The 22,452-nt window shown below is 34.8% G+C and overlaps 1 protein-coding gene across 4 annotated transcripts in view; it reads left to right on the top strand.

Moving 5' to 3' along the window:
- The window catches only part of TRDMT1 (tRNA aspartic acid methyltransferase 1), a 62,988-nt gene that overhangs the window by 36,617 nt on the left and 3,919 nt on the right, over window positions 1-22,452 (top strand). For 2 of the 4 annotated variants that reach the window (XM_058532491.1, XM_058532493.1), the window contains exons 3-10: window positions 6,516-6,592; window positions 8,908-8,979; window positions 9,586-9,651; window positions 10,437-10,506; window positions 13,408-13,491; window positions 15,045-15,388; window positions 17,453-17,510; window positions 18,629-18,758. In XM_058532491.1, the coding sequence (XP_058388474.1) occupies window positions 6,516-6,592; window positions 8,908-8,979; window positions 9,586-9,651; window positions 10,437-10,506; window positions 13,408-13,491; window positions 15,045-15,388; window positions 17,453-17,510; window positions 18,629-18,758 (901 nt within the window). The remainder of the gene's footprint in view (window positions 1-6,515; window positions 6,593-8,907; window positions 8,980-9,585; window positions 9,652-10,436; window positions 10,507-13,407; window positions 13,492-15,044; window positions 15,389-17,452; window positions 17,511-18,628; window positions 18,759-22,452) is intronic. The other 2 variants (XM_058532492.1, XM_058532494.1) reach the window with 2 other exon arrangements.

Here is a 22,452-nt window from a genome sequence, read left to right as displayed (position 1 = left end):
TTGTTTATGTAACAGATTTGTTTTAAGGTTTCTTTAAGCCAGTATAAAAAGATAACATTTCCTAGCTATAAGATTGGGTATCCAAAAGTTAGAAGTAATTTATTTACCTGTTGAAGAACATCTATCCCTGGTATTTTGAGAACAGAATTTTTTTCCCATGGGCATCACAGAAGTAATATGGGAACAGTATCATCTTTACAGTAACTAATAGCAATGCATTTCATAAACATTATTGCAAACCACAGTCTACCCATTTCATCATAAAGGTAGGGCAAAAGGAAATACATGGTCAGAAGAAAGATACCTATTAATAAGTAATTTTGAATTGATTCTAAAATGCAGACTTGTATGCATTTAAGTTCCAAAATTTCTGTAGTATAGAGTGTGGCTGCAATAATTATTTTATTTTAAAAAATTTAACTTAAATTTAAATTAAATGAAAATATTTAAAAGTATATACAGCCAAATGCCCAATTCAGCCAGGGCTTCCCCTCACCAAACAAAACATAAAATAACAATAAACTCTCAGTAAAGCACCCATTGAATGTCTACTTTCAGCAATTTAACTTCCCTTTCTGTTTTACTTTCTGAGAGAAACTGTCAGATACTCTATGTACTTGGGAACTGATTAGAGTCCCCAAGTAGATGCCAACAGAAATTTGGGGGATTTAGAATAATGTATCTGTATCCATTTTTTCTGGTGGTAATTATATTTCAGTGCCAATTTTAATAGAAGATAATAAATCATATTATCTGCATATGATATAAGAAAACTAGGGAGAGGGAAGAACAGAGGTTGGTACCTCTAGCTCACTGGAATGGAGAATCATTTCATTAAAGTGGTGTCTATAAGAAAAAAGGCAGTCTCCTTCCCTACAGGTTTTAATCTCTCCTTTGATATTCTCTTCAGCCCTTTTCTAATGTGGGAAGAGTGTATTATGTCTAGGTCAAATATAGAGAAACTACACTGAGGGTCACATTTAAAAATGGAATAGAAGGTTAATGGAGAACTTAGGAGTAATGAGAGGCTTGAGGGATTTTCAATTTTATGAAACAACGTGTACTGATCTTTTGAATGTTTTCTTCATGCAAGGTATTGAACCCTTAGAGGGAACACAAATATGACCAAGATATAGTCTTTGCCTTCAAAAACTTTCCATTTAATGCAGAAGTTGGACTTGTAAACAATTTTCTTTGGGACTTCGGATTGAATATGGCCTAAAAATGATATTTCTATTCCAAAACTCTATTTCTTTTCCTAATAGAAATAAGAAAAGAAGGGAAAAGAGGGGCTGGAAAACCATTATTAATGAAAATAAGATTTAGCCATAAGGCAAAACAAAAAAGAAAACTATGAAGAATAGTGTGAAATGCAATGGAAATGGGACAGAATTGAATGAGAATGGCAAAACTGCATGCAAACCTCTACGTATCTTGTGCAGAATCAAGAAGGAAGGAAGAGCAGCGAGAAGACAAAATATACCCAGCAATTGTTTGTTCAAAGTCAGGAGAAGAAACGTTCAAAGAGTCCAAATTACTAGGCTAAAAGTGTCATTGCAACCTCTGCAGACTTGCTGCTTGTCCTGAGTGCTAGCACATGGATTAGGGACAGAGGCGTGCTCTTAGGACACTGCGAGTTCTTCTCAGAGACAGTATGGCGGCAAAGTACCTGAGCAGAACTGCCACTGTTCCACTTTATCTTTCAGCAAACTCCTAGGTTCAAGTAGCCTTGGTTAAAAAATGACTTATAATTAGAAAGGAACCAGTTTGACGCTATACTAATATAGTATTTTTAAAAGGAGGTAAGAAACATAAATAAAAAAAACAGAATATACAACAGAAAAATTATGTTAGGAAGCAGAAGAAAATTTCAAACAAACACATCTCCATGAACTTGAAGCATTAAATAAAACACGCTATCTTCAAAACAAGAACTCAAATAAGTATATACAACAGCTCAAAAAGCAATGATAAGACAATAATAGGACTTGAAGAATATCAGGGGCCTTAAAAAGAAAAACAGGAGAAAAATAAAACCATTATAGAAATGAAAGAAATATCAGAGTAGCAAAAAGTAAAATGGATAGCACTGCAGAGTCATGAAGGATGGAGCTTGAGAAAAATAAAACAAAATAAAATAAAAAAGAATACAGATCAAAATGTTGCAGAAAAAATAACGAAGAGGAATGTGATCCATGATAATTAGTGCCTCTGAAGAAGAGAATAAAACAAGTGGAACAAAAATATTATCAGAAATCAATAAAAATTTTCCTAAAATAAAACCTGCAGTAACTCATGAACTTTAGCACCCATGAGTCCTTATTGAAAAAATAACTCAATCAATTAGTCTAACAAAGCAAGAGATGAATCGAGGTAGAGAACCCAGGAATGAAGCTGCCATGTTAGGAAAGAAATTATGATTAGAAAACAAGGTGAGAGTGTAAATCTTCACAGTGTAGAAATAATGTAATTGGAGTAGGAAGAGAAAGTGAGACAAAAAAATATGTCTATTCTTTGAAAGATGAATGAAGCTATAGATTTTTAGGACAGTATTTAATGTTATTGTCAGTAGCTCAGTTGAGCTGGGAAAGGGAGCTGAGCTGTCAAGGGTCAGAGTAGCTGATTAAAGCAACAAGGCAAAAATGAAAGAGGGAAGCCTTTAGTCACTTACTGTGGTGATCTATGCAAGTGTTTAAAAAGCAGAGAAAATGCCCATGTCCCCTGTTCCATTTCGCTATGGAAGGGTACACTGGTGCAGAGTCACGTGGGTCAACACAGTTGTAGGGGTTGACTTACTGTTGAGGAAACCCTTGGCGTTGGGGGAAGGGCGAGGGGGGAAGGTTAGGAGTGGAAAGTGCTGGGTGCTAGTCAGAGTGGGCAGAAGTATCTTCAAGGTCTCCCCTTATCCCCAAGGAGGCCTTGGCAGAGACTCCTGAAGAGGCCTTCTGCCAAGGCCTCACATAAAGAGACCTAGGAATGAAGGCTTTGAGGCTAGGAATGCAAATATGTGAAAATGTGAAGAACATGACCCCACCAGGGAGCCTGAGACCTTGACTACAGCTCTCCTCAGAGGCTGCAATGCATTGGCCATGCACCGAGTCTAGAGTTGGGGGTGCAGCTTCCCTGGTGAGGCCTGCCAGGCAAAACCTTTGTAATTGCCTATATTCAAGCCTGAAAAGTCACATATAGGTTTTTTTTAACCAGGAGCAGGATTCCTCAGTTATAAAGATAACTAGTAATAAAACTAAAATCTGTAATTAGTCTAAGTAGAAAATGGGAAATTAGTAATGTAAACTTCATGTGAGCTGTTTGTTCATTGTTCATTGTTGTATTCCCAGACCTAGCACAATGCCTGGCATATAGTAAATACTCTGAAATATTGGTGGATTAATTTATGAACATTGTATAATGAGCAACATAGTGTGCCTAAAAAACGGACAGATACCAGGCAAATGGTAACAACAGCAACAGGGGTTTCAGAATTGCTATTAGATAAGGTAGGCATAGGATAAGATAGATTTCAAAGCAAAAACCATTTGAGAGTCATAGAAAGTTACTTATAAAGATGATTGGTACATCCTCAAGAAAGATGTAATTGTCATGAACATTCATGCACAAAATAACATCAGGGTTCATAGGGCAGGAAATGGTAGAAAATATCCACTCAATAAATTTTTATTGAATACTCACTATATGCCACAAAATAGGAAAACCATTGTCCCATGAATATAAACTCAGGAATTCTAAATACAGTCATGTGCCGCATAATGACATTTCAGTCAATGACAGACCACATATGCAACAGTGGTCCCATGAGATTAGTCTCATATAGCCTAGGTGTGTAGTAGTCCATACCATCTCAGTTTGTGTAAGTACACTCTATGATGTTTGCATAAGGAAGAAATCATCTGGCGACTCATTTCTTGTAATGTATCCCTGTCGTTACTCGATGCATAACTGTAAAATACGAACAGATAGATCACAAACATATTAAAAGAATAATATAGCATGACCAAAATGAATTTTGTTTTTGCAATACAAATGTAGTTTAGTATTAGGAATTCTATTAATATTATTCAACCTGTTAATAATAGGAAAGGACAAAACTGTATATCAGAAAACATTTAACAAAATACAATGTCTTTCTGACTGTTTTTAATCTCTCAATAAAATGAGAACAAATGAATACTACCATTAGATATATATGTCACTTACTGGCTTTATATGTGCAGGTGTGTGTATGTGTGTTTATATTTGTGTTTAAACACACATCTTTACATATCTCCAAATTCAGTGGAGTGCTAAACGGCAAAATTTTTAAAGCTTTCTATAATTAAAATAATGAATAAGACAAAGATGTCCACTATTATTTAATATTGTTGTGGATATTAGCTAATGCCTTCACACAAGAGAAACAGTATATAAATATTAAGGAAGATTCAAAATAATTGAATATACCTGGAAAAAACAGAAGAGTTAACTAAAAATAGTATAAGGAACAATTAGTGCATCTAACAAGGAGGCTTGTTACAAAAATATAATACCAGTAGCTTATATAAACAAAAACTTGTTAGAAAATAGAAAAAAGTTGCTATTTATAGTAGCAACATGAAACTTATAAACACTGAGAAATAAACCTAACAAGAAATCTGCATGACCCACATGAGAATAAAAGAGACTTGAAAAATGGAAGTGTATTGTGGTATTGGATAGGAGACTGAATACTATAAAAACTTTAGTTCTCTTTAGATTAACTGTAAATTCACTAAAACAGTCAAAAGTTGTTGTTTTCTAATCTACCAAGTTCTTTCTAAAGTTTACATGACAATTAAGTATAAGAATAGCCAGGGAAGTTTCTGAGAAAAGAAAAATAAAGCAAGTGGAGGGACAAATAAAATTGCTAATCAGCATATGATAAGCAGTGTTACCACACTGAGTTGATCTAATGTTCTCTGAAAGCAAAGATGTTTTTATTAACTTGTGTTATGGAAAAATAATGGATTTACATTTACTTTAAAATATCAAATTATTAAAGACAATTTGTGTCTCTCCATAACTACTTTCTTGAATTCCAATTCATTCACTGACCTAGAATGCCAGGTTAAATAAATTGTGAATAGTTTGAGTGATTCCTTTTTTTGCATAACTGCTCTATCATTTGGATTGTACTATTAAAAAAAAAATCACTATTTTCAAGAATCATTTAAAATTGTAATTTTTTATGTCTAGCTGTATTGGAGGCATTAACTCTGTTTACTTCCTTTATAGGCTCCTCCTGATGTAAAAGATTGCTGTTTTATTTTTACTTTAGTTCTAGGAATTTAGTTCTAGGAATTTAGCTGTAATCAATCCACATTCAGTTGTGAAACCAATAAGTTGCTTCTCATGATAGCCCTGTGCTGACAGGCTATTTAACTTGAATATGATGTTCTGTCTAATTGTACTCCCTGCCCTAGATTTTTGGCAGACTGTTCAGTGTAGGATTTTCAGATTGTTTTCTTTAGAACCCACAGTTCCAGAGGTGCTTGAGGAATTATTCAAAATATTGAATTTCTATTTAATTTTATGTATGTATCTTAAACTACGTAAAAGCCTGTGATTTAAAAATGACAGACATGCACGTTCAAACTTGTGGTATAATAGAGACAACTACTGTGTTCCCCAGGTTAACTCACTCTTTACATAACTCAAAATAAAGCTTTTCCTGCTTTATTCATGTACTTAAACTTCTTAGAAATGTACATTAATTAGGAAGGTTGTGATTCTGGGCTTTTCACTTTAAATATCCAGCTAAGAATGTACACTAAGAGTGCTTAACGAGAATTGGCAAACCCGCGACTTGTGTTTCTCTATACATATTTATCTTCTGATATATTAAGCAGGATCAAAATGGCACATTTTTCAACTACTTAGCCAAATAGGGATTATTTTGATTAATATTATCTTCACTACCAACTGTGTAGTGAAGTTGTTTCACTACACACAGCTGTAAAACAATCTAATAATTGTGGATATATGAAAACTGAACCTTTTTCCATTTGGTGATATATTAACAGAGACATACAGGAAAGGGATCATGACTGGTCAGTAAATCAAATTTTCTAAATAAAATATATTGTGGATAGGGGGTTAAAATTTTGTTAGGACCCTGTGCTGAAAATCATTAATTATAAAATAAAGTTTGACTCCAGAAAACAGAGCAGTGTTAGACTTGAGGCGTCATAGAGGCACGAAGTGCTTAAGATCCAGGAAACTAGTGTTCCAGCTCTGCTTTGGCTGGCCCTGGGGCTTGCAGGAAGTCACTTAATTTTTCATAGCTTCCGTTTACTGCTCCACTGTCTTCACAAGATTACTTTGGAAAGTTAGTGTAACTGAAGTTGATTTGAAAAATATTGTGTTATATAAACTGTTATAATTTCTGATATATTTAGTTATAATTAGGTAGCATTTTTCCTTCTTCCCGATTCTATGCATGTTTTTATATTCTTTTTTTTCCCCAAATGTTCATTCCTTAGGGCATTACACTAGAAGAGTTTGACAGATTATCTTTCAATATGATTTTAATGAGCCCTCCCTGTCAGCCATTCACAAGGTATGTATAATAAATATTGCTCTGTTGAGGAAGAGTACTTTTGAAGGACTCAATAAATCAAATCATACCATAGTTTCAAGCATAAACACTTTGAAGTCCATCAGCTGCATTTTCATAGTTTTGAAATTTTATAATTCTTTTTATCTACTTATATTTATAATTCAGCATTAATCTAAAGGAAATAGCAATTACTGCCAAATGAGCAAAGTGATTTGGTCAATAGTAGATATACAAAGACTATATGGGACCTCTTTTATACCTACCTAAGATACGATATTTATTTCTGACCCAAATTACCTTAAATTATTTAAACTAATGAGCATTCAGGAATATCTTTCTAACACTGAGTAATCAAAGTAAATTTTCATAATAATATTAAATATTCAAGTTTTAAATTACTTAACTGTAAAATTAAAAGCTAGTGAAGAATGAATATATTTCTCAAAATTCATATGTACATTTAATAATTCTGACTGTAGCTCTGTTGCAATTCATTTTATTATATATAGTATTTATTTCATTATGTGTTTCAGTGAATTATATCTTAGATGAAAATCTTGACTAATCCATCTTCATGTAGATATTTTTAATGATAGTATTTTTGATTATTTTAAATAATAGTAACAATCCTCTAGGCATCTTACATGGTATATGCCATTTAATTTAACAAGCTTCTGGGATAGGCATTACTATTATCATTTTACAGGTGAGAAACTGAGGCGTAGAAAGGTTAAGTAACTTTCCCAGCGCCATACAATTAGAAAATGTCAGGGCCAGGGTTTATCAATTATTTCATATGTTCCTATTTAAAGATATAATGTGATTTTAAGTGGGTATCACGTGTAATAAATATTCTAATTTAAATAGATATTCTCAAGCTTAATTTCCATCTAAGTTTTAATTTACTTAAACAGCTCTCTAGGAAATTGATTGCCCAGGGGTTTATTGTGCACCTATATGCCAGGCATTCCATTTCATGCTGTAGTTCCCATCCTTAAGGAGCTTGTCGTCTAAGGGGAATGACTGACAAATGATTCTCTTGTAGTGTGATTTGAGCTATGTAATAAATGAACGCTGAAAGTGCCCTGAGAGCACAGAGGAGAAAATGGCTTGCCACATGCCAGGAGAGAGCAATTGCTTTAGAGGTAATATCTGAACTGTGTCTGAAAAGGCAGACTGGGCATTGATCAGAGAAGGCAGAGGACACTCCACGGAAAGATGGCTCCAAGCATGCGAAAGCATGTGGCCTATTTAACTGCAGTTAGCAGGAGGTACAGAACAGAATGCAGCCCCAGCACTGTCTGTCAAGTCTCATGTTTTACTGCAATGGGCCCCTGTATCTTCCCTACCACTATTCCCACTCTGTGTGAGCCCAACTCCAGCTGCTGAAGAGATTCCTCAGAAATCTTGGGTTCCTCTCATTCTATCCTTTTCTAATCTGATCCAATCTCTAATCTCACATCTGAGCCTCAGATCCACCAATGATTTTGACCCTGCTGTCAGCTATGAGGAAACTGACAAGTGATGTCAAGCAACTTATTTAAGGCTATGAAGCTAATAAGTAGTAAGGTCTTAAACCTTGGTCCTCTCTTTCTACTATGCAGGCCCAATCCAAGTCTTCCTTTCTGCTTGATTCTTGATTATATGGAATCTTACTTGTAAGATCTAATTGCTAGTCCAAATACTGCGTGTTTATATGACCTGTTTTGACCTAGTTAGTCTGACCAAGTTGCAACTCCTGCTTGTAGAATCCAGCGTTCAGCGTAAGTCTCTCCTATTTACACTGGACAAGATTGTCTTAGTATTACCTACTGCTTTGATCTGCTTAGATGGTGATTAGTCTTCAATGCCATCAGCTCTCCGTTGCCACCCTACCCAACCAGCTCATTCATCAGAACTTTTGTTTTTTCACCTGGGTCAGAGCAAAAGATGTTATCAGCCAATTGTGTGTGTGTGTGTGTGTGTGTGTGTGTGTGTGTGTGTGTGTGTGTGTGTATGGCTCTTTTGTTAACCAAGGGATTTTAAGAGGGTAATTGATTTTGTTCTTCATTGACTTCTTGTTCTTCACCTCATATAAGTCATTTGGAATATTGTGTTGTAAAAATAGATGTTAAGTGTATTTATGAGATAGGCAGGGCTTTTTTCTTTTTAATTAAATGAATAAATGCATTTTGTTCTCTATAGCAACAAAGATGATCATATTTTTTTAAGGACCAACTAATTTTAATTCTCTCAGTTTTGACTTCTTAAAAGTGATTTGGTATCTTTATGTAAGGTTCTTAATAAACTTATCTGTGCCTTCTTTATCCGTTTAGAATTGGCCTGCAAGGTGATGTAACTGATTCAAGGACGAATAGCTTCTTATATATTCTAGATATTCTCCCAAGGTAAAAACTTAGATTCCTATACAAGCTTACCTAAAATTTAAAACTTTGGATCTGGAAAAGTGGGATGTTTGTCATTTTATGAGATTAGCAGCTTACGCATGCTGCCATCAGATACTGTGCATGTCCTTCATCTTCTTCTGTCATGACTAGTAGAGTAACTGCAAATGTTGGAAGCTTCAGTGGTTGCTACTATAGTGAGTGACAGGGAATTACAGCCTCATAGCTAAATTCTGTTGCTTCTGCTCACATATTAATGCAAATGATGCTAATGTTAGTGAATGCTGTCGCCCATGGTCTGGAAACTTGTGCCAACCCTAGAAGCTGCCATTCTCTGTAAATGGTAGTCCTTTGAGTTGTGGTTCAGAGGCTCTGTGTTTCAACCCATGTTTTGAAATAAAGTTCAATAGAAATTAACATTTCAAATATTAACTTTATCAGGAGTGCCATGTTTATGGGGAAAAATGAATAAAATATGAATTGTCTCCATCCCTTATAAAATGAGTTTGGAAAATGACTTAACTCATATTTCCCACAAATAAGGATTTTCTTTACTTCTCCCTTCTTAGTAATGAGATGTTTGGAATTCCATTTTTTTTTTTTTTTTAGATTACAAAAATTACCGAAGTATATTCTTTTAGAAAATGTTAAAGGTTTTGAAGTGTCTTCTACAAGGTAAAAAATATGTATTTGTCTTGTGTCCGTCTTAGACTTAGTATATTTTATAGTAGGAGCTGTTGAGAAATAAAGATCTTTAAAATAAACATGTACATTCTGACATTTTATACATGTTATATATTTTATTAATATTGACTTTGACTAGTTCATAATGTAAAGTATCACAAAGTTAGGTTCAACTGATTGTCTCCCATTTTGATATGTTTGAATTTTTCCAGAATGAGCACTCATGTTAATGAGAATGGTATTTCTCAATTGTAGCTGCTTATACTGGTGCCTCTTTCTTTAGAAGTAGGAATGTTTTCAGTAAGAACTGGCCCTGTTGACAAGCATTTTCTGTCCAACAGTTAGATGGAAGAAGCAGGAGCTGTGTCAGGGCCCTTTTAGGTGATAGCCTAGCTCAGAGAAAACATCCAAGTCCTTGATTCAGCTGCTGTCTATAACAGCGTTCCCTAATCTGATTTGCTCCGGATATAGTTCCATTCCCATAGCAAATTTATCATCAGTAGACTAGCGATTCTAACTCTCACCAGTTTGTATAAATTATCCAGCAGCTTTATTTATTTTATAGTAGAAATTATCTGTCTTTTTTTGAGAAATGTAATTTCTCAAGTACTGGACTTAATGAAGACCTATTATCATTCTCTTTCTAAGCAACTTGAGTGGAGTTACATATTTCACTTTAAATGAAGTTTTATGTATAATATTTATATAAGAAGCCCATTTCCAACCACAGGGTGAAAGCTTTTCTGTTTTCTTGTCTTTTATTTTTGTCTTTTCAGAGACCTGTTAATACAAACAATAGAAAATTGTGGCTTTCAGTACCAAGAATTTCTATTATCTCCAACCTCTGTAGGTACCACGATTATAAACTCTTATATAAATTTTCCCAAAGGGAATTTGTTTCAATAAAAAGAATGGATCTATTTTGGATAATATTATAGGTAAATCTTGAAATTAGTTCAGACATGGGTCTTACTTTCTAAAGAATGTAGTATAGGCATATAAATTCATTTATACATATTTTATGAAAAATATTTATTATATAGCTTGAAGCTCATAGAGAATTGATTTTCCTTTCCACACAGAAAATAAAGGATAGTGTTTTTTGAAACTATGTGACATCTGGTATTTCCAAACTAGGCGTGCTATAGTTTAGAAATGCTTCAAAATAATCCAAAATAGAAAATAAATGAACATATAATAATTTTCTAATTACTTTTTTTTTGGTACATACTATTAAAACGCAAACATTGGGGGTTGGCCTGGTGGTGTAGTGGTTAAGTTCAGCATGCTCTGCTTTGGCAGCCTGGGTTCGCAGGTTCAGATCCCGGGCACAGACCTATAGCACTCATCAAGTCATGCTGTGGCAGCGACCCATGTACAAAATAGAGGAAGATGGGCACAGATGTTAGCTCAGGACCAATCTTCCTCAAGCAAAAAGAGGAAGATTGGCAACAGATGTTAGCTCAGGGCCAGTCTTCCTCACCAAAAAAAAAAAAAATGCAAACATTGCTTCTCTTTTATGGGCAAGAAATTGGAGTAATTGGTTATGATAAGATATTTGGTAGATCTTTGATATTACGAGTATCACTGTCTATTTTTTCTTTTGTCATTGTGTTTGTTAGTCTCTTATCATCTTTAGCCCATTATACAGTTCTTTGCCCTGAAATTAAAGGAAAACCCATTTCAAAAGTTAGATGTACAACTGTGGGCATTGGCAATATATTGATCTCTGTAAGTTTATTTCATATTTATTGCCTTTTAACTCTTAAAATTTAGTGAATCCTCCTTTTTTTTTTTCTTTATTGATGTTTTAATGGTTTATAACATTGTGAAATTTTGGGCTGTACATTTTTGTTTGTCCATCACCATATATATGTCTCCCTTCACCCCTTGTACCCACCCCCCACCCTCCACCGCCATTGCCCCTGGTAACCACAATACAGTTTTCTCTGTCCATGTGTTGGTTTATATTCCACATATGAGTGGGATTATACAGTGTTTGTCTTTCTCTTTCTGGTTTATTTCACTTAACATAATACCCTCCAGGCCCATCCATATTGTTGCAAATGGGACGATTTTGTCTTTTTTTATGGCTGAGTAGTATTCCATTGTATATATAGACCACATTTTCTTGATCCAGTCATCGGTTGAGGGACACTTAGGTTGCTTCCACTTCTTGGCTATAGTGAATAATGCTGCAGTGAACATAGGGGTGCATAAGCCTCTTTGGATTGTTGATTTCAGGTTCGTTGGGTAGATTCCCAGTAGTGGGATAGCTGGATCATAGGGTATTTCTATTTTTAATTCTTTGAGGAGTCTCCATACCGTTTTCCATAGAGGCTGCACCAGTTTGCATTCCCACCAGCTGTGTATGAGGGTTCCTGTTTCTCCACAGCCTCTCCAACATTTGTTGTTTTTTGTCTTGGTGATTATAGCCATTCTAACGGGCATGAGGTGATATCTTAGTGTTGTTTTGATTTGCATTTCCCTGATGATTAATGATGTTGAACATCTTTTCATGTGCCTATTGGCCATCTGTATATCTTCTCTGGAGAAGTGTCTGTTCATTTCCTCTGCCCATTTTTTGATCGAGTTGTTTGTTTTTTTGTTGTTCAATTGTGTGAGTTCTTTATATATTATGGAGATCAACCCCTTGTCAGATATGTGTTTTGCAAATATTCTCTGCCAGCTGGTGGGTTGTCTGTTCATCTTGATTCTGGTTTCATTTGTCTTATAGAAGCTCTTTAATCTGATGAAGTCCCACTTGCTTATTTTTTCTTTAGTTTCCCTAGTCTGGGTAGGCATGTCATCCGAAAAGATTCCTTTATGACCAATGTCATATAGTGTGTTGCCTATATTTTCTTCTATGAGTTTTATAGTTTCAGGTCTCACCTTCAGGTCTTTGATCCATTTTGAGTTAATTTCTGTAAATGGTGATAGCCGATGGTCCACTTTCATTCTTTTGCATGTGGCTGTCCAGTTTTCCCAACACCATTTATTGAAGAGAATTTCCTTTCTCCATTGTATGTTCTTAGCTCCTTTGTCAAAAATTAGCTGTCCATATATGTGTGGTTTTATTTCTGGGCTTTCAATTCTGTTCCCTTGATCTATGTGTCTGTTTTTGTACCAGTACCACGCTGTTTTGATTACTATTACTTTGTAGTATGTTTTGAAGTCAAGGATTGTGATGCCTCCAGCTTTGTTCTTTTTTCTTAGGATTGCTTTAGCTATTCGGGGTCTTTTTTTGCCCCATGTGCATTTTAGTATTCTTTTTTCTATTTCCATGAAGAATGTCATTGGGATTTTTTTTTTTATTGATGTTTTAATAGTTTATGACGTTGTGAAATTTTGGGTTGTACATTTTTGTTTTGAATCCTCTTTTTTTAATAAAATGAGGTAATAATAACCAAGAATAGTTATATTTGAATTTTATTTTTTTATGATTACTTTATTATCAATAATGAATGTAAAAATGTCCATATAACTTCTTGAAAAATATAAAATGAAAGTGACTCATAGGCATATAATTCATCAGATTCAGTCTTTATTTCATTCAAATAAAGATAGAAGCGGCAGTTTAAAAGGTTTAAGAATTTGCTGCAAAGAAATTTTCCACAAATCAATAACAGAATTTTTTCTAGCAGAAGCGAAATGTATACCTATATGAGTTTTTTTTACTAGGTGCTAACAGTTGATAGAGATCTTTTTAATTTCCTGTAGTAACTAACTGCTTTGCTTTACTTGCAGCTTGGCATTCCAAATTCAAGGCTACGGTATTTCGTTATTGCAAAGCTTCAGTCAGAACCATTACCCTTTCAAGCCCCTGGTCAGGTATTATTATTATTGTTATTGTTTTCATTATTATTATTATTATTATTATTATTTATCTATTGTAAATATATCTCAGTCTGCTAATTTGTTTCAAGAACTACTTTGTGGAGGTTTATATGTGTCCTAGAGAGCCCATAATACAGACCATGCCCCAGCTCTATCTCCTACGCCTTTTTCCTCTCCTGATGCCACTTTTATTGCTTTAAATAAAACAAAAACTTTTCTTTCATCATTAGAAAAAAAATAAGTTAATAGTAAAAAAAAATTACCATTAGTGCTGTTATCCTTCTTTTCCCCCTATAATTTCCCTTCTTTTTTTTTTTTTATAATTTTTATTTATTTATTTTTTTCCCCCAAAGCCCCAGTAGATAGTTGTATGTCATAGCTGCACATCCTTCTAGTTGCTGTATGTGGGACGCGGCCTCAGCATGGCCGGACAAGCGGTGCGTTGGTGCGCGCCCGGGATCCGAACCCGGGCCGCCAGCAGCGGAGCGCACGCACTTAACCACTAAGCCACAGGCCGGCCCTATAATTTCCCTTCTGACCATTGACTATTTTGCACCTATCATTTTTCCCCCCAATAGAAGCTATTGACTACTTTTGATAAAATTCAATTATAGTATCGTAAAAATGGCTTAAGAGTATTTTAACACACTGGTTGCATTTTCTTTGAAGCCAATGCTATTTAGCCTTAATTGATTAAAATATAGTAATGATTAGTACAAGCTAGGATAAAATGCTCAATTGCTATAGATAGGATCTCTAATTATGCAAGCAGTTGTATATGCTTCTGTCAGAAATTGGTGTGGATAACAGAGGGTTTCAGTGGTTTAGTGAAGCTCTCCATAACCATCACAGGTAAGAACTCAAAAGTCATGTCCCACTAACAGGGGGTCGATAGTGTCGTTTGAAAACCCATACAGTGCAATACTAATACATCTCCCTTTCCGTAGTGGGCAATTCCAAAAGCAACCTATCAAGTGTATAAACAAACACTTCATCATTAAAAATTCCTGAAACTGTTTTTCTTTTACAGAATAGGGCTTTATACATGGTTACATGTTTTGCAGGAACAAGTTTTTCCAATGGGGCTGAGGAGTAGAAATAACCTTTCAGGGTGAAAAGTGCTTTTCTTTTTTTAACTACTAGTTTTCTTTAGACCATGGGTGTGTTCCAGTTTTTCTTTGTTAATGAAGGGGTATGGCAAACTTTGATCCCAAACACATTTTCTAGAAGTGTTAATGTTGCTTTCTAAACTTTTTTTCCAAATATGATGCTGTATCTATATTCAACATACTTCTTATTGTTGAATGTTTGTAGTAATAAATACAGAAGACTAACTCCATGAAATAAATCATCTGTAGCTTGATGACACTATAGCTGTGTGATGCATAACTTGTATAAATACAAGTAAACCACAATTTCTATCTTTTTAACGACAGCTCTGTAAAGGCTAAAGAGATTTTTTTGCATAACGTTGTATGGACATTATTAATTTGTCTTTTATTTTTAATAAAGCTTTTGAGAATTTGTGTATTTTTACTTAATGCCAGGTACTGATGGAGTTCCCCAAAACTGAATCTGAACATCCACAAAAACATGCAATAGATGCAGAAAATAAAATTGAAGGAAAGAGAATTGAAGCAAATATTTGCTCTGATAGCAGCAGACCAGGTTCTGGAAAAGAAGCCATTCTTTTTAAGCGTGAAACTGCAGAAGAAATTGACCGGAAACATCAACAGGACAGTGATCTCTCTGTGCAAATGCTAAAAGGTTTTCTTGAAGATGACATTGACGTGAATCAGTACTTTTTACCACCAAAGTCATTGCTGCGATATGCTCTTTTGTTAGACATTGTTAAGCCCACTTGCCGAAGGTCCACGTGCTTTACGAAGGGGTAGGTTTTAAAGAGACTCTATTCATAGTATATCCAAAATAACCAGGTGTTTATAGCTGTTGTTTCTCTTAGTTCTTCTCAAAACAAGAAGCATTTTATAAAATGTTTCTGCCAGAATGATTTTTTTCGCCCTTAATTGCCTGCTTTCGTGTTCCAAAAGAATGCACGAGTGAAAATTCCTTCTGGCAGAACATTATGGGCACAACCCACAAAATTGCTCATAAAAGACAATGCCATTTGTTTGGTGACCTTCATAGGAGCTTCATTACCCATGGTGGAAACATGGCTTCTATAGATGGTGCATTGCTAATTTTTTAGCACCTTTCTTATTGTGGCAAATCAGACCTCAAAAATTTATGTGCACTCTCATGATCAATGTATAAGAAGAAATTAAATATTAAAATCAAGAAATAAAATTGAATCATCTGGTACATGTTAGAGCATATTTAAATTTATTCAGTTTTTTAATTAAATTAAATATTATCATGGTTCGGAATTCAAAAGGTACTAAGATTATAAGACTCCCTTCCACTTCTGTCTCTGGACATCCAGTTTCCCTCCCTACATGCAACCAATGATTTCAGTTTACTGTCTGATCACACAGAGGTATTATATGTGAGGGTGTATTTAAATGTACACATATATTGTTACCCCCCCCCTTAAGTAAATGGCAGCATACTATATCCATTATTATGTGCCTTTTATTTCATTGGACAATACAAATTGGATATTACTGCATATGAGTACATGAAGAATTTTTCTATTCTCGTTGTATAGGTATATCATAATTTCTCTTACTGGCTACCTTTGGGTTATTTCTTGAATATTAATATGGTTTTCATTAATTTTTTAAAACCTGGAAAGAAGGGAAAAATTAGGCCTTTCCAGAAAATTTTGTAAAAGATCCCTATCTCTGCTTTGTTAATACCACTGAACCTCATTTGATAAGTAGTTGTATGATTTGAAACTTCAGGCCTTCTCTTTTTACCTACTAGGTAGCTGTCTTGCACAGGACACTATGTCGCTGATACAACCATAGCAGACTCATGCTGATTTTTTCATACTCTGCCCTGTACTTCCAAGGGAATGGGTTTATTGCTTTCCATTACCTTGAAAGACGTCACTTGGCTGTTGTCTATTTCCAAGTCCGATAGGTTCTGTTTAGGACTCTCATAAAAAAAGACTTATCAATTTTGTAATAAAAAACAACCTTGAAATTCTTTTGTAATTACAAAGATGGTATAAAAGAAGCCTTACTGTACAAGTCTATTTTAGTGTAGATAATATAAACATACACAGACACACACACACACGTATATGATATATGAGAAAACAATTTGAAAAGAATTTTCCCTGGTATGACTTTCTTTCTCTAATTTAGGTTTAAATCGATCTTTTAGGGAAAAATAATGATAATATGTTGAACAGCCAGCTTGGCAATGATCTGAGAGGAAGAAATATTACTAATACTTTGCATTTCTGTAGTGTTTTATACTTCTAATACAATTTTTATACAATGGTCTCATTGTATCAAGAATAAAACATACTGCATTACAGTAAGAGGCAGACGCATGTTCAGTGGATCCCTGTTTGTCATGGTACTGGAGAGTAGGGTTTTGGGTTCATGAGAAGAAGTGATGGTTCAGGCATTATAAAAAATAGCAGCAATTTATTTTCACCTACATCGCATTTGGTTGAATGTGGCAGAGATGCTAATATTGAACAGCATTTGGATATAAAGTCATAACAACTGCATACTTTCTAGTGATGAACATTAAAAAAATGACATTGCATAGAAATAACAATTGATAATACATAATTCAAAATGATATTTACACAACTCGAAAAACTATGCCAGGCTTAGTGTCTGAGAAGTTTAAATAGAATGATCTTATGTCTTTGACCCAGTAGTTTTTCAATTACAAAACATATTTATTTGATATTATTCAGAATATTTCAGAAGGATGTAATGGTGTAGACTGATTAATCATTCAAGAAATATTTAAGAAATTTAGTATTAACAAATACATTAAATGCTGCATAATATTCGTGTTAATTTTTCAGTTACGGAAGCTACGTAGAAGGGACAGGATCTGTGTTACAGACTGCAGAGGATGTGCAGGTACTGTGCATGCTTCAGAAATAAAATATTTGAAAATTACTTTACATAAAATTATGTTTAATACTTAAAATTTGAGAATGTTAAAATAATTTTACATGTTCAACTGGGAATGAGTGTATATATTATCCATTCATATATATATTCATATATATAATAATTCTTTACTATAGAATAAATCTTTTCTTGTTGCTGGATATGAGTTTATGTACAAAGTATGTTTTATGTTTTTACTTTCTTTTTTCTCATTCTTACCTTTGTATTTCTTTTCATTCCATAAAGAGTAAATTGAAATGCAACGTACAATAGTTAATGTTCTCTAAAATTATGCACAAATACCTTAATATTGGAGACTTCCTTTGGAGCACATACTATAAAACTGCCTTTTAGGGAAATAAATCTGCATTTTGGCAAGGCTCTTTATTGATACTTCAACTGCAAACTCTTCATGGTATCATGGTTGAATACAAGTTTGATATATTGCAAGTTTTATACTTTTGAATAATTTTGAAGTGAAATCACGTTATCTTCTTTTATACTGATTTAACCTCTTACTATTAATAAAGTTTACCCATGATAAAAATCCCATCAGGGCCAAATGAATGTCTGGATTTGAGAAATTATATTTACTAAATATATTTTATCATTTTAAGAAAATATCTTCATTTGATGAAATTATTCATAAGCAGTAAAACTTTTAATGATCTACTTGTTAGCATTGTAGAATTATGTTTCTTTTTTGTATCTTTCACTATATTTCTTTTATATTGTCATTTGTTGTTTATATCCTTGTGATTTTGAGGAATCAAAAATGACAAATACACTGAAAATATCCTGATCTGGTCAACATTAAGCTTTTGTTTGTTTTCAAAGTCTACATTGCCACTGATGAGCCAATTACATAGTTCATTGCACAGAAACATTTTGCCCTGTGCATTTTCCTACCTACCATGTGTTACAGCAGACTGTATGTCCATCATTTTTAAATTGTCCCAATTTAATAGTTTTTTAATAACAATAGGTAACAATAGCAATAGGTAATTTAATAACAATAGATGATCTTATCTTACTGCATCTAATTGCACTCTACTTTATCAGTTATCTTGGATGTTTTCTTACAGATTGAGAATATCTACAAATCCCTTACCAATTTGTCACAAGAAGAAAAGTTAACAAAATTGTTAATGCTTAAACTTCGATATTTCACTCCTAAAGAAATAGCAAATCTCCTAGGATTTCCTCCAGAGTTCGGTATGTAGGATACATGCAGAGCCCAGCTTTCATTTATTAAAGGTCTCAGAATTCATCAGGGACTCATGTGTGTACTTTATGAATCAACCCTCGCCCAGACAGACGGATGTAAGAAACTGTCTTCCTTTCTTGACTGTGCCATTTTTGACATTTTCCTTCCCTCCTCTTTCTGCTTTCCTTCATGACCTGCCTCAGTCCCTCCCCTTCAGACACAATCTCCCTTTACTCCAGTAATGGTCCTGAGTGGTTTTCGGGGGCAGAAGGGCCAAATCAGCAATTCCTCACCTCTCCCCACAGATGCTTGTTAACCGCGTTTCCGTCTCCACCTTCTTTTCTTGCTTCCAGAGGGCCTGTTCTAATAACCCCACGATAGACCTTATGAGAGAATGCCTAGGATTGTCTTGTGTTATCAAGAAATTAAAAGGCGGTTGAGGAATTGATTTATCTTTTGGTGTGGGCAGTTGTGTTTGTATGTATTCTCCTCAAAGATACATTCTTACCAATTATGTGCCTTTGTCCTTCCCTACGAGGTGTGAGTGGGGAAAAGAGAAGGTGGAGAGGTGGTAGAGGAAGGAGCTTTCCTCATGGAAGGAAAAGGGAACTCAGGAGCACAGATGCCAGACTTGACCAAAGATTAGGGACCTGAAGAACAAAATGAAGATACAGTTGTAGAGTGAGAAAGACAAAATCCTCACTCCTTTGCAGTCCAGGAAATCCAGGGACCGTTGCTGTTAAGAGGTTGGACACATTGCCTTTGCTTCGCAGAGCAGCCCGGGCCCCTCCCTGATCCCTCTTCCTTAGCACAAATCCTCTCCGTGTAAGGGAGCCATCAGCTTCTTAGGCTGGCGTGAGTGTGTTCCCAGTACCTGGCTCGTGGGAAGCGGGGAACACAGACCTCCCTAACACGCTTCCAGGGCTGCACAAGGAGGAAATGTGTTTTTGATAACTCTGGGAGTTTGAATGCAGAAAAGCCAAACGTTGCTAATCCAGTGTTGTTGTAATATTAACGCAATACTGTTCTTGAAGTACATAATGGGTTAAATAGATCATGTTTTAAATTCTAAATAATAAATTTACAGATGAAGTTTTGGAACACATCCTTTTGCATGTTGGGAACAAACTGTCAATATAATTTGACTACCCTCTTGGTAGTTGATTCTCCGAGTGTAGTCATGGCAACCAGGTTTATTTTGTACTCTCGGCCTTTTTCTCAGTGATCTCATTCAGTCACAAATATCCTGGGGTGTGTTATTTAACAAAAACACAGACTTTCCATGTCTTACTTTATGTGACAAAGTAAGTGAGAACATCATAAAACAAATAGAGCTGAGAATTGGACTCAATTTAATTCCCAGTCTACCTTCCTGATCACTATTTTTTTTTCTTTTTTAGGATGAGCAATCAAAGGTACTTTCCATAGTACTAAAGAGAGAAAAGAGGTTCTAAAAACAACTAATTCCTAAGTTTTATTTGAGCGCTTATTTTTTCTAGGAGTAGTAGTCCCTTTAGTAATACTGGAACGCAGCACGGACCCCAAAGTCGGACTGGCTGAGTTTGAATCCTCTCTCTACCTCAACCACTCTCTGCCTTAGTTTACGCATATGCAAAATGGGGACAATTACAACTTCATAGGGTGGTTGTGACAGTTAAGTGAGTGACCATATGTGAAATGTCTGCACACTGTCTGACACATCATATACAATTGCGTTAGCTTTTATTTTTTAAATGCTAGACATTATTTGCTTTTATAGCCTTTACTTCATGAATATTTTTTCTCATTATTTTAAGGTTTTAGATGGGTAAAATAGTATTTTTCAAAGCGCTCTGAAAATGTCTGTATAATACATGCAAGAAAAGCTCTTTAGTTGCTTGCCTTTCTTTTGGAATGTGCGGCATATTTGCATAGCGCCCTGACGGCACCACTGAGCAGCACGGTGACAACTGCCCTTCACGTGTGCTTCCGGCATTATTGACTCTGGGTCCCAAATGGGCTTTGCTTGAGCTGCTGGTCCACTGGCGATGATGGATTTGCATTGATCCCTCTGTGCATTTTGTCCTGTTCTCTTTGTGACTAGTGGCATGCATTCGTGAGAAAGCAGGCTTTGGAAGAGAAGGATACTAAGCTACTACACTTACTGAATGAAAGCTGCTATCTTGATCTTGTTAATTCTATGTTTCTCTGTTTTTGAGGATTATTATTTTTAGTGTACCTAAGTTTTTAAAAAGTCCCTTTTTTTTTTTTTGAGGAAGATTGGCCCGAAGCTAACATCTGCTGACAATCTTCCTCTTTTTCTTTTGTTTCCCTCCCCAAAGGCCCAGTACATAGTTCTATATCCTAGTTGTAGGTCCTTCTAGGTATTCTATGTGGGACGCCGCCTTAGCATGGCTTGATGAGCGGTGAGTAGGTCCATGCCCAGGATCCAAACCAGTGAACCCCAGGCCACCGACACAGAACACGCAAACTTAACTGCTACGCCACCGGGCCAGCCCCAAAAAGTCACTTTTTAACTTAAAAAATTATGTGATTTTTTTTCCATAAGCTAGTTTAGATTTTAATATCTATACCTATGTATAAAATACACATGCACGCACGTGCGCACTCACACACACACACACGCACACACATATAAAATTTTTACAAATCTGACTTGTTTGTTTTCAGACCTTTCTTCCCCTCTGATGTAATCTACAAAAGATCATCCCTGGGATATTCTAAAAGTCTGTTTATACATATAGTTGTACCTCTGGCTACTTTGAACTAAATCATTTTTGAGATGACTAATGTGCTTGCCTGAGGCATATTGTATTTATAATAGCAATTTTATGATTATGCTCGATTGAAAATAGAGTTTTATTAGGGTAATCACTGTTGTTTTATTGCAGTAAGTATGATGTCATGTGTGGTGAAGCAGCTTTATCAACTCTACCTTCTGATCATCACAAGTATATGAAATCTTGCTATTTTTAATGCTCTTTAATTATTTCCTTCATTTTATTATCTAATTTGCTTTTTGTTTATTTAATTGCTATGCCAAAAGATACTGAATGTGAAATTCTGACATTGTAACTAACATTAAAGTGTACACTCTTATGTATGGACAATCTTTTATGTTGATATTTGCAAGGCTTTGTTCCAGCAAATGTAGTATCTGTGGGCCATTTTGTTGTGAAACAGAATGTAATGAATAGAAATTCAACAGGAGAAAGTCAATTTGTGGAAGCAGAATATAAAAAACAACTGTGAGGGACTTGTATCCATAATATATAAAGAGCTCTTACAATTCAACAATAAAAAGAAGAATCCAATGTAAAAATGGCCAAAGGATTTGAATAGACATTTCTCTGAAGAATACAGACAAATGGCCAAAGAGCACATGAAAAGATGTTCAGTATCACTAGTTATTAGTTAAATGTAAATCAAAACCACAATAAGATACCACTTCACAAAAACACAATGAATAACAGGATTGACAAAGATATGGAGAAATCAGATTCCTTGTACACTGCTGATGGGAATATAAAATGGTACAGCTGCTTTGGAAAATAGTCTGGCAGTTCCTCAAATGTTAGACATGGAGTTACTGTAGGACCCAGCAATTTCACCCGTAGGTATATATCCAAGAGAATCGAAAACATACATCCAGACAAAAACTTATACATAATGTTTATAACAGCATTATTCATAATAACCAAA

The sequence above is a fragment of the Diceros bicornis genome, chromosome 36 (assembly GCF_020826845.1).
Source record: "Diceros bicornis minor isolate mBicDic1 chromosome 36, mDicBic1.mat.cur, whole genome shotgun sequence".
In the NCBI taxonomy this organism is placed as follows: Eukaryota; Metazoa; Chordata; class Mammalia; order Perissodactyla; family Rhinocerotidae; genus Diceros; species Diceros bicornis.
The sequence above is the reverse complement of the archived record's forward strand: the minus strand, read 5'-3'. Positions and strand labels throughout refer to the sequence as shown.